Below are 12,176 nucleotides of genomic sequence, written 5' to 3'. Positions count from 1 at the left end.
TAATGTCTCCTGGAACATCTCTAAATACCATGTAAAAGCATATGCCAATGAAACATTACAATATAATTGGTCACATACCATGGAGGGAACGAGCTGGTGGCAGGGAAGGAAAAAGAAGGAGTCACCATCTCCTCAGAGAACACTGACATCTGAGTCTCAAAGAAGGATGAAGTGAGCCCTAAGCTCTGAGGAAGACGAGGAAAGTAACATGCCTCTTGAGAAAGCTCGCCGAGCCATACCTCACAATCGTCACGCGGGCAGGCCTGATGTTCCGCAATTGGGCTGGAAAGCCACGTGTGCGATCGGGAAGGCTGCTGCCCTCTGACTGGAGAACAGAGATGCCCGCTGCCGGAGCAACGCTCGGCCTCGGGCCTGCGCAGCTCAGGCTTCCGTGGGAGCCAAATAAGTCCCAGTGCCAAAAGTGGCTGCCCCACCCGCCCGCGCCAGAAAAGGACCCAACGTGGTTACTGCGCAGGTGCGCGCAAGCGCAGTCGGCCCGCTGAACTGGCAGTGTGAAGTTTCACACCCTGGAGGATGAAAGGTTTGTGAGGCGTATTTGGTTTAAGAGAGTGACTCGATGGTAAAGAGGCTCTAGTTGAATTGTAGGTATGGGGCTGAGGCCTCAGCCTATTTTATTTTATTTTATTTATGTCTTTTTGAGAAAGGGACTCACCATGCAGTTCAGTGTGGCCTTGAGCACACTCTATAACCCAGGATGGTCGGGAATGAGGCCCCAGCCTATGATGAGCGCCCCTTTTGAGCTTGTTGCCCTGGTTTTTCAGGCCACCTGCCTGCCAGGCGTCTGCCTGGTGCACTTGGATCCCTGGGCTGCCTTCAAACCCCTCCCCGCAGCATTCCCTCCCCGCTTCAGTGCCTGAGTCAGCCTCTGCTGTCCCAGCTGCCCCATCTCAGAGGGCTAGAGGTCGGAGGCGGAGTGTGGGGGAAGAAAACGCAAGTCTCTGACCTGGCCACAAGCCTGTTCTTTGCCTCTGCCTGGCTTCTGGACACCTGACTTCTTTATGCAGTGCATAGTACAGTCTAAGTTGTTTCTCTCCTGGCCATTGTGGTTCATCCCCTATTCCTTACTCAACCTGTTCAGGGACTGGGGATGCCGAACTTTTCAACCCAATCCTGAGCAGGGATAGGCAAAAGGCTGTTTACTTACATAAGCACCCTGGGTGAAATCAGACTTTTCCATGGCTTCACCTTCTCATACTTAGGCCACTCTAGGCTTGGAGTACCTGGGAGCCTGGGCAGATGGAGGATGCTGGGAAATGGGAGGGCAAGATGTTTCCTCTTCATAATTTTAATTTGAATGCTCTTCTAGTCACCTGTACTATCCTGCCAGTCCTTGTACCCCCTCACTAATATGTTTTACTTGTCCTTTTGACTCAGAACATGTCTCATGTGGATGAAGCAGCCCGCCGGCTGTCCAAAAGTGGGACCACCCTCTATGCAGTGCTAGAACTTAAGAAGGGTGCCTCACCTGAAGACATCAAGAAGTCCTACAGGTTCAGACCCTAGTCCTTGACTGAACTCTAGAATTTCCTCCTTTTCTTTCTATTTTGCTTTCAGGCCCTTGTTTAGATCTCAAGAAGCCTTTATTTGGGACTGAAAGAGGCCATCTGTAGGGTGGCATGGGAAGATATTTAGATCTTATTTGCTTCCTCTATCCTTTGTACCACAACCTATGCATTTCTCAACACCGTCTAGACACCTGTCCCTCTTTTCATCCTCGCCATCCATCACTAGCCATTTTCTCATCCCTCCTGTCCTCCTTTTGGGTAGGAAACTGGCCTTGCAGTATCATCCAGACAAGAATCCAGGGGACGCTCAAGCTGCAGAAATCTTCAAAGAAATCAACACGGCCCATGCTATACTGAGTGACCCTAAGAAACGGGCAATCTATGACAAACATGGCTCATTTGGAATATACCTCTATGATCACTTTGGCGAAGATGGAGTTAGATATTATTTTATAGTCAATAGTTGCTGGTTCAAGGTACACAGCTCTTCCTAGTCCCTTAAGTATAAGTAAGGAGTGTGACACTCCTCTCCTAGAAGAGATTTTCTGTGTGTGAGGAGGGAAGGAGGGAGGGAAGATGGGTGGAAATATAGAAAAACAGCTGGACTGAGTCTTCTCTGCTACCTTTTAGACACTCGTCCTCCTGTGTGCACTCCTCACTTGTTGTTGTTGTTGCTGCTGCTGCTGTTTCTGCTGTGGAGCACTCAAACCACCACCTGAGGAGATGAATAGGCAGAAAGGTCAACAGAACGTCCAGACACAACCTCCAAGTTCAGGTGAAGATCAGGGGAGACACTGAAGTCAGATCTGGATTAGCAGTGAGAGAAAAGGGTGGGAATAAGAAAGACCCATGAAAATGGCAAGTTAATCCCTAATTCTGGCAGTCTCAAGTCTGGCACTGGGGCAAAAGGAAGAAAAAAGAGATGAGTAACATTTCTGAGTGCTTTATGTCATGAACTGGCAATTTGAATGTAACATTGGTGGCTAAGGAATGAGGTAGGATACCTTACCTAGAAACAGCAGCAGTTGAAAACAGGTTCAAGCATGCAACTTATTTCTACTCCAAAGGAAGATAAACAGGGGGTATAGCTCAATGATAGAGAACTTACCTAGTATGCACAAGGGCCTGAGTTTGCAGAAAAAGAAGAAAGAGGTGGGAAAAAAAGGATGAGGAGGAAAAGGATAAGATTGGAGATTATTCCCATTCACATCAGTGCCACCTTAAAGCGTTCACTGAGCAGCTGTAAGGTAAGGGTTTCCTCATCTGTAGACTAAAAATTTGTCATTAAGTGCTTATATGTGTAAACATGTATAATTCCATCTTAGGGACAAAACATCGTTTTGAAAAAGATGAAGATAGTGAAGATTATTAATACAGTAAGAAGGGTGAGGTATGTAAACTGAAAGGAAGTGATAAGTGAAGGATAAAGCCAGGCTTGGTGGCACAGTCCTTTAATTCCAGTGCTCTGAGGCAAGAGGACTGCAAGTTCGAACCCAGCTTGGACAAGTTAACAGCTTAGTGAGAACTTATCTCAAAATAAAAAAGCGGGGAGCTGGGGATGTGGCCCAATGGGAATACCTTAGGTTCAATCCTTAATACCATTAAAAATAAATAAATAAGAAAAGCCTAAGAACCATATAAGATAATTTCAGGTGGGTTATTAGTGGAAAATTTATGTCCTCATAGAATACACTCCAGAGGTTTATATCTTTATAGAGAGGGGATTTGCCCTAAATTCTAGGAGATTATTTCTTCTGGTTAATACAGTGCTAACTTCTGCCTCCAGGTGCTGGCCGAGTGAAGGTGTCCGTTGCTGCCCAGTGCACTGGATACACTGGAGAGAAGCGCAGGTAGCCCTCTTCTGACTTTGATTCTAACTTGATTCCTCCTCCTGTGAGAATTCCTACTTTGGAAGCATTGATGATGACCATCCAGTACGGATACCATCTCTGGCTCTGATCCTGGCCATGCAGGGGCTCCAGCTACTCTTTCTAGCTCCAGTCCCACTTTAATCTGTCAGCAGTACTGCCATCCCTACCTGCATGAGGACTCAGGCACTGACTGCCATCAACAAACTTTTACCAAGGACTCCTTTCCTGGTGCCTGCCTTCGCAACTGAGCCAGTGTCAGTTAGGTGGCTGAGCCTACAAAACCTCCACCAAGATCCTGGCCATTGAGCAGGGCAGATCCTGTTCTTGGAGCTTCTATATCAGTAAATCCTCCTTTGTTACAACACCGGGTACCAAGAACTCCTAGCATCCATCGCATTGCTAAACCAGTATAGCTTTCTGAGGCTGCTGTCATCTTCCGGTGCCCACACCATGGGCGTTGCAGCCTCACTTCGGCCGACCACAAGCCAACTTGGGAAATGACTGTATTTGAGTCTTGCAGATAGCCACCTCACCCTGGATCCTCCCTGGACTTTAGTTCCTGCCCAGAACCCAGTGAATCAGTGCCTGCTTGTCTCCATCCTTACCACATCTTACCCAGGCTAACCACCTAAAGTTGATTCTTAAACAGGCATGAGATGTGGTAGAAGAAAGACTGTACTTTGCAGACCCTTCCCCAACTCTTTCATCTTCATGCGAGCTGCTCAGCATCCTCCCCACACCATTTATTTTTCATCTGTGTGGAATTCCTGGGATGCCTCAAACTTCTCTCCCCTCATTAGGAGAAAGGCCAAGGAATGTCAGTAAATAAACGATTTTGTCTTATTTCACTGTGTGGACAAGGCCCAAAGAAGACAAATTGTGTCTTCTTTGGAAGACAGGAACAGGCCAACTGGAGAACAAACTGAAGTCCAGTGCTCACATCTGGGACCAGCCTGGCATGGAAAGGAGAGTCCAGGACAACTGTGGAGTTGGGTCTGGAGCCGGATGACTGACTCTGTCCAGCTCTAAGATCCCTGGAGACTGATTTCCTGGTGCCCAAAATAGACTCCTGGCATTCAGATCCTTTCTGCTCAGTTCTGCTTCTCCCAATTTCCAAACAAATTGAAAGTCCTCTGAGTGGCTTCAGTGGTGTGTTTGTTTGTGAACTAGAATTGCACACTTTCTAGGGGCATCATTTCCAGGCCTGGTGCAACAGTCACCTTTCCTCAGATGATAGAGGAAAGGGCTGGGAGAGAGCAAACAGGCTAGGAGTCTGGGAAAGAGGCTATCTGTCCAGTCTGTGCTGCCTTTCTTCTGAATCACATGGACTTGCAGGAGAGGCCAGGGTCACTGGCTATGCCTGTGGAGGGTGGAGCATTGCTCTTTTGGTCTAGCCAGATCTTTCCTCTCACCAGAGCAATGCCTAGTGCCTTCCCTACCAGCTGAAGATGGTCCCAAGCCAAGGCACAGGGGCTGGGGCTCATAGGAGCCTTCGGGGTGATAGCAAGGGAGAGATGCATACCCCTGTTGGCCCACCTTTCACCACAAGTGTGACTGTCACCTCTGCTCCTGCTCGGAGTGAGTGAGTCAGGGTCATTCCCTCTGTGACAGCTGTGGCTCGCCTTACATGAGCTAAATTGGGAGTTGGAATGTCACACAGAGGCCCCTTGTCTCCCCACCCCCACAGTAATATTAATCTCCTCTCTGAGGAGTAAGGGACAAACAGTGCTGCCCACAGAGTGAGTTTGGAGGACAAAAAGAGAATTTTGTAGGTGGGAGGGATAGAGCTGCATGTACCTGGTGAGAGTACCAAGGAAGGAACAGAGACAGAGCTGCGGAGATAAGCAGGGATAGGCAGTTGTTAGAGGAAGGGACAGGAACTAAAACAGCACCATTTAGGAGGGAGCAACAGAAGGGAACCTAAGAATCCACACAGTCTAAGGGACGAGGAAGGACCCAGAGACAGCAAGACAAGGCCAGAGCAAGGGCCACAGCCAGGTCAGGCACCAGCACTGAGGGATGAACTTCACGGTGGGTTTCAAGCCGCTGCTAGGGGATGCGCACAGCATGGACAACCTGGAGAAGCAGCTTATCTGCCCCATCTGCTTGGAAATGTTCTCCAAGCCGGTGGTGATCCTGCCCTGCCAGCATAACCTGTGTCGCAAGTGTGCTAATGACGTCTTCCAGGTGGGTTTGGGACCAGGGCAGTGGCACAGACTTGGGGATACCCTGGAGGGTGGCAAGTGCTGGGGTTGCTTGGGGAGGTGGGTGGGACTGCTGTGCCAGAGGAGCAGGTGAGCCGGGTCCCTGGATCCCAGAGTAAGCATGAGTCAGCAGCCGCCATGCAGGCTGGCAGGTCATGCCTATGCCAGCACCAGAAGCTGGATCCATCCCCAGGGGAATGAGGGCCCTGCAGAAAAGAAGCAGGGGGTCTTGCACCTGGCCCTGTAGGAGCTGTACTACTTTCTGTATTCAGTTTGGGGCTTCAGACTTTGATAGTCCTTGTGGAAAATCTGGAGCAGAGACCAATGAAATACCAAAACAGTAGAAAATAATAATACAACCCCTAAGAGGAGGATCCTAAAGCTCAAGGCATCCATTTTGGGGGCAAAATGATATAGTAGGCAAATGAATGGGCATTCTCCTAAGTTCAGTTCACACCGAGATCCCTCCAGACTTCAGGAAAGAGGCCCATGGGCTGAGGGGTCTGAGGTCACTTGATAAAGACAGAAAAAATGTTCCCAGAAGTGCAGCCAGTTTGGATGTACATGTGGTCACAGGGCAAAGCAGAGCTAAGAAAAATCACAGGTATCATTCAGGCCAGTGATTTCATTTTTATTTTATTTTATTTTTTTATTTTATTGGTAATTTTAGATATACATAATGATCACACTCCTAGGGAAATTGTACCTGTACATGATACAGCTTGTTGCTTCTTTCCCAGTCCTTTACCCTTCAACCCTTTTTTCCCTCTTCATTTATAAAAACTTTGTTTCCACTTTTTCCTCCTTTTTTTTTCTTTCCTCCCTTCCTCCCCTCCCCTTGCCTATTTCTCCTTCTTGTTTGAACACTCTCCTCCTATTCACAATATGTATTATACTTTGGTCCTTATTTATACTTTCAGCTTCTCACACCAGAGAAGCAACGTGATATTTACATGTGTGTCTGATTTATGTGCATCCATTTACCTAGACATGTCTCAAGCTCATCCTTCTTTATGGCAGAGCAGTACTCCCTGGTATAAAAGAATCACACCTTCTTTATCCATTCATCAGTTGGTGGGCATTTGGGCTGTGTCCAAGATTTAGCTATTACAAGCTGGCACTATAAATATGGGTATACATATATCCCTGTGGCATGATGCTTTTAATTCTTTCGGGATGATACCCGGGAGAAGAATAGCTGGGTCGAATGTAACCTCTAGCCCTAGTTTTTTGAGGAGTCCTCATACCAGTTTCCACAGTAGTTTTCACCAGTCTGCACTCCCACCAAGAGTTGGCCACTGAATGCAAAAATAAAAGCAGCATAATGTTACAAACAGGCTTCCTTTCTTGCCCGTTGCTGCCAGTGAAGGCTCAAGTAGAGGACAGATCCCACCGAGAACAGGGAGAACAATGCAAAAAGGGGTGTGTGTGCACATGCAAAGCCCCTGCGAATGAGGTAAACCAGAGTAGACCTGAGTCAGCGTGCTTGGTGTGCGTGTCAGTGATCGGAACATCATGTCAGGTATTCATCTGTATCAGAGGTTAGGAGATTATTACTTGTCAAACACAAGTAATCTCCCTGCCCCCGGTGGTAGTTGGGATTGAACCCAGAGCCTTACAGCCTTATACATGTTAGTCAAATGCTGTACCACTGAGTTGGGTTGTTGTTATGTTCTTGTTATTTGGTTTTTAAGACAGGGTCTTTCTATGTAGCCCAGGCTGGCCTTGAACTCACTGTGATTTTCCTGCCTCAGCCTCCTGAGTGCTGGGATTATAGGTGCAAACTCATGTTCAGCTACAAATGCTGTTTAACCAGGAAAATATTTCTCTTTTAGGTTCCTTGAGACAGCGTATTTGGGGGAAAATATGGGATAGCTAGATCAGGCCATCACAAGCTGTTCTCCAACCAACTCTTTGTCTGTCTTCCGTCTGTCGTCTTCACGAAGTGCCCATGACAAGTCCCTCCTGCCATTTGCCTGTGCTGAATGTATGTCTGCACATGCCCCTGCAAGGCCCATCTGAGAGGCTGCCCCTTGACAGCCACCTTGGTTCTCCCTTTGGTCTGGGTAACTCTGCACAACCTTCAGGCTGAGATGCCTGAGGGGATGGCAGAAAGATTTTTGCCACTCTTTCCCACGAATTTATAGTTGAACATCCTCTCATTAGAACCTGAAATATATTCGTCAAAGTGAAATCTGGAAAACTAAGGTAATGTGTCCAGTAAAAAAAAAAAAAAAGCCAAAATGTTAAAGTTCAAGCCACATGGTGTCACCTGGCAGAGGGACCCAGGAAAAGGTTCCACAGACAGGTTGAAAAAGTGTTTAAGTGATCTCCTTTGCTTGAGGCACACTATTTGGATTCCAAGAAGCTCTAGAATACCAACTGGGCCTAGAGAGACCAGCAAATGGTCTGGATTAAACACTGTGCAAAAGCCAAGGCCCCCGGGAGGTTGAGGCAGGAGATTTGCTCGAGCCCAAGAGTTTGAAACCAGTCTGGGCAACATGACAAATGCATCTCACAACAAACGCCCTGTACTGAGTGTTTGGGAGGTAATGTGACTTCCAGGGCTCTCAGATGGCTCTGCAAGCCAGGAGTGTTGCACATTTTTTTAAGTTCAAAGCACCCCTGGGTCCTCCGCAGAGAGCAGAGTAAGCAGCTCATTTCCTTGCTGCTTTATTTGGGAGGGCGTGGGGGAGGCTGACCCAGTTCTCCAGCTGCACCTAAGTATATACATCGCAGTAGATCGCTATCTGAAAGATGAGCATATTTAGTTTTTTCGCACATTGCCTCCACATTTTGACAACTCGAGGCATAATCAGATTGTCTGTTTTCTATGTATGGCAAGAAGACTTGAGTTCCTCCATCTTCAAATCACTTAGGAAGAAGACCTTTAGAACAGTGCCTAGAAAGTTAACAGTTATGAAAGTGACACCAGTACCATATTTAAAATTTTATGTGTACATTTTTTTTCAAACACCTTAGGAGTTCAAGTCCTATGAAAAATGAATACACCACTCATCTCAGACTTTCAATTTTCTTTAGTAGATAGAATGAGCTCGGGCATCCTTCCAGAAAGTTCCATTGCACAGCTCCATATTTGCATGTATAGACATATGAGACTAGACTAATTGCTCTTGTTCACTTACTTTCTCTTGTGATTGTTCTACATGCATACGTCCAGCTTTCTGTCTTTTTAAATAGCTATATTGTGTCTCACTATTTTTTGTTGTGGTACCAGGGATTGAACTCAGGACCTTGCCCTTGCCATGCAAGCACTTATTCCAATGAGCTATCTCCCTGACCCTTGTGTCTCACTATTATGATTGGAATGCAGTCTGTCTAACCCATCCTCTAAAAGGCTTATTTTTCAGTGTTTGCTATCCTAAAAAACTGCTGTGATGGACAACAAACAAGAAGTTGGAGAAATTATAACTTGATAAACTCAGGTAAGCTAGCCAGGCATGCTGGCATTCACCTGTAATCCCAGCACTGAAGAGGCTGAGGCAGGAGGATTTCCATAAGTTTGAGGCCAGCCTTTACTATGTAGTAAGACCGTGGGGGTGGGTGGGAATTCAGATTAACTAGACCACTAGGAAATAAAAAAATGAAAAGATGAAACATTTAGTTGAAAATGTTGAACAGGACTAGGGATTTGGGAAGAAAGCATCCAAAATCTTACCTTGACTAGCACATTTATTTTCATTTTTGCATATTGCTTTGAAGCCATTCTCCCTGTACATGTTTTTATATAGTTGTGATTATAATTTAACTACTTCTTTTTAGAGCTATAGCACATCTCTCTCTGAGCTGAAACAGAAAACAGAAAAATATGACATTAGCCCCCTCTAATTTTTGTCTCCCTTGCTCCCCACACATACACCCACTCAGCTACCAAGAATTTTGGCTAGACCAAAGCTGTTGGTGTGGGGATTGACACAAACATCTCCCCATGTGTTTCTGTATTTGTAAACTCTATTCACGTCTGAACTACTTTAGAGCAAGCTTGCCGTTTATTTTTGTACCTGCTCCCACTTTGCTGTGGGCATTTGCTTCTGAGTTGCAACCTGTTGTAGTTTAGCAGACAGGCGGAAGGTCTTGTAAGGAGGAGGCTGGGAGCAGCTTTTCTGCAGGAGGTCTGTCTATCTAGGGCAGTTTGCAGTGGGGAATATAAGACAGAGGCCTCCTTCTCCAGAGAAAGGCTAGTTAGAGAAAGAGATGGCCTCCCATTCACACCACCCCAATTCCAGGCCTTTAGTAGCCCTGGGATCCTCACACACAGGCCTTCAGTGAAAATACCCCCAGCCTGCCTCCTCAACTACTTCCTCTGCTGGCCAAGGGGACTAGGAGTTCTGTAGCCTTGGGCAGGTCTTCTGTATGTGTAGTGTTGGGAACCGGCCAAGCTGGGTCTTCTATACTGGGCAAGTGTTGTGCTGAAGAGCTGCGTCCTTCGCCCAGGTTTCCTTTATGAGAAGCTGCCTCACTGAAGTCTGGTGAGTTGTATGAACCTCACATCAGGGTTCAGAAACATATTCCTGTGTGGAAAGGGGTTGGGTTGTGGGACCATGCACCCCCATTGAGGTCTCCTTCCCTTGATCTTCTTTTTCTTTCTTTCTTTTTTTGTCTTTTTGAGATAGGGTTTCACTATTTGGTTCAGGCTGGCCATGAATTCACTTTGTAGCCCAGAATAGCCGCAAATTTGCAGTGATCCTCCTGCCTCAGCCTGCTGAGTGCTAGGATTACAGGTGTGTGCCACTATACCTGGCTTAAACTGATTTTAACAATCTCGTTTCACAAATTTAAGAAATAAATCAGGCATGATGGTGCGAATCTGTAATCCTAGAACTCAGAAGGCTGAGGCAGGAGGATCGCTGCAAATTTGAGGCTATCCTGGGCTACAAAGTGATTTCAAGGACATCTGGAACTACGTAGCAGGACTTCGTCTCAAATACATGAACAAACATCAAATTCAAGAAAAAGGGTCATGGATTATGATTTTTAAGGCCTTTCTATTCTCCCACCAGTAGGCTCCATCCAGGCCCTGTCGCTCTAGCTAGCCCTCCTCTCAAAATCCTTCTCACACCCATAGCTAGATTTTGCTGAAACCCAAATTTTCCAACACTCTTCAACTGGTCGGCAAAGATCATGTCTTCTGCTCGCTGGTTCCCACAGCTTCTCCCATGTGCCCGCAGGGCCTGGTTCACAAAACCTTTGTCATCCACCATTCATTCCTGGCCAGGCCCATCAGGTTGGGCAGATCCACTCCAAGCAGCTGCCCTGTGTCCTGGTCTTGTATACCATGCTGGCACTCGCTGGGTAACTAAAAGATAAAGCAAGGCATTGCCTGACTAACTGCATTTACAGAGCATCTGTGGGGGCATTTCTTTTAGATGCTACTGGAACATTGCCAAGGGACCAGCAGGCACCATAGAGCCTAGAAGAGGGACCATTCAGGGTATGGAGGCTGTGCTAGAGCCTTGAGCACAGCCTCTGTGTGTGCGTGCTTGTGTTTTGTGCTCGGGATCAGAGCAAGGGCTTCGCATGCTGTACACTGAGCTATGTTCCCAGCCTTGTTCCATTCCATTTTAGCCTTTGCAACAAAGAAAGAACAGTTATTTTATGCCTGGTGGTTTTGTGGAGTTATTTATTTTTAAACTCTAGATTAGGACTGTTAGCATTTCCTTTGTGTTTATGCAGTGCTTTATAATTTATAGAGCGTCTTCACAAACATGATTCCATTTGAATGAGAAAGAATTGATGTTATCCTCACTGTTCAGGGAGAACACAGGAAACAGGTCACAGTCAAACAAAGGGACAGAACAGGAACATAAATCAAGGTGTTGGGTTCTGCTTCCTACCCATCTCATCATTGGCACATGAAATCTCACGCTATGGGGTTGACTCCCTTGGGTAAATGTAGCATTTAAGGGAAGAACATGGCATTTGTGTATGCAGTAGAGCCAATCAGTTATTTCTTAGTCTTGAAATAGAAGGATAAACAGATACAGAAGATAAGATTTTGCTAAGTGGATATTTGCCAGCTGGCCAAGGAATCGTCAGCCCAAAGTAGACTGTCAGCTAAGAAGCTATGCTAAGAAGGTCACCATCTATAGCATACTCATTATCACTTATACTCACTCAAGCCAGACTCCAAAACACTTTTTGATGAGAACATTTAGGGATTTATAGTCAGATCAGAGAGTAATTTATTTTTTGTGCCATGGATCCATTTGTCAGTTTGGGAGACCAATGGGTCCCTTCTATGGACAGTGCTTAAGTTATACATAATACATGTGCTCATAAGGAAACCAACTGCATTGGACTAAAGGATACAGCTGAGTGTGGTAGTGCACACCTATAAACCCAGAACTGTGGGAGGCTGAGACAGGAGGATCGCAAATTCAAGTCCAGCCTGGGCAACTGAGCAACTCAGTGATATTCTGTCTCAAAACAATAAAAAGCACAGGGGAAAAAATTTCTTAATTTTTGAAATGCGACCTCAAAATCTTAATCCTTTTATTTATAAATCCCAGATAAGCATATAGCACATAAATAGATAGACACTATGTCTATGTTGT

The 12,176-nt window shown here is 46.2% G+C and overlaps 2 protein-coding genes across 3 annotated transcripts in view; both read left to right on the top strand.

The window, feature by feature from the left end:
- The first annotated feature begins 482 nt into the window (after window positions 1–482).
- Dnajc5g (DnaJ heat shock protein family (Hsp40) member C5 gamma) lies at window positions 483–3,420 on the top strand. Its single transcript, XM_023711048.1, has 6 exons — window positions 483–541; window positions 1,396–1,511; window positions 1,789–2,002; window positions 2,157–2,301; window positions 2,852–2,916; window positions 3,313–3,420. The coding sequence occupies exons 2-5, from the start codon at window positions 1,399–1,401 to the stop codon at window positions 2,896–2,898; spliced, it is 519 nt and encodes a 172-aa protein (XP_023566816.1). The 5' UTR covers window positions 483–541; window positions 1,396–1,398; the 3' UTR covers window positions 2,899–2,916; window positions 3,313–3,420.
- Window positions 3,421–5,088: 1,668 nt separating this feature from the next.
- The window catches only part of Trim54 (tripartite motif containing 54), a 22,095-nt gene continuing 15,007 nt past the window's right edge, over window positions 5,089–12,176 (top strand). For both annotated transcript variants that reach the window (XM_023710996.1, XM_023710995.1), the window contains exon 1: window positions 5,089–5,584. In XM_023710996.1, coding sequence (XP_023566764.1) covers window positions 5,417–5,584 — 168 coding nt within the window. In that variant the 5' untranslated portion in view covers window positions 5,089–5,416. The remainder of the gene's footprint in view (window positions 5,585–12,176) is intronic.

This window comes from Octodon degus, unplaced genomic scaffold (assembly GCF_000260255.1).
Source record: "Octodon degus isolate 3935 unplaced genomic scaffold, OctDeg1.0 scaffold00019, whole genome shotgun sequence".
Lineage (NCBI taxonomy): Eukaryota > Metazoa > Chordata > Mammalia > Rodentia > Octodontidae > Octodon > Octodon degus.
The sequence above is the reverse complement of the archived record's forward strand: the minus strand, read 5'-3'. Positions and strand labels throughout refer to the sequence as shown.

Bases quoted from the DNA above. Each gene is read 5' to 3' on its own strand.
- Dnajc5g (XM_023711048.1), top strand. From the start codon at position 1,399: ATGTCTCATGTGGATGAAGCAGCCCGCCGGCTGTCCAAAAGTGGGACC. The intron at 2,003-2,156 runs GTACACAGCTCT...GCTACCTTTTAG, and splicing joins TCAATAGTTGCTGGTTCAAG to ACACTCGTCCTCCTGTGTGC. The intron at 2,302-2,851 runs GTGAAGATCAGG...ATTCCATCTTAG, and splicing joins GACACAACCTCCAAGTTCAG to GGACAAAACATCGTTTTGAA.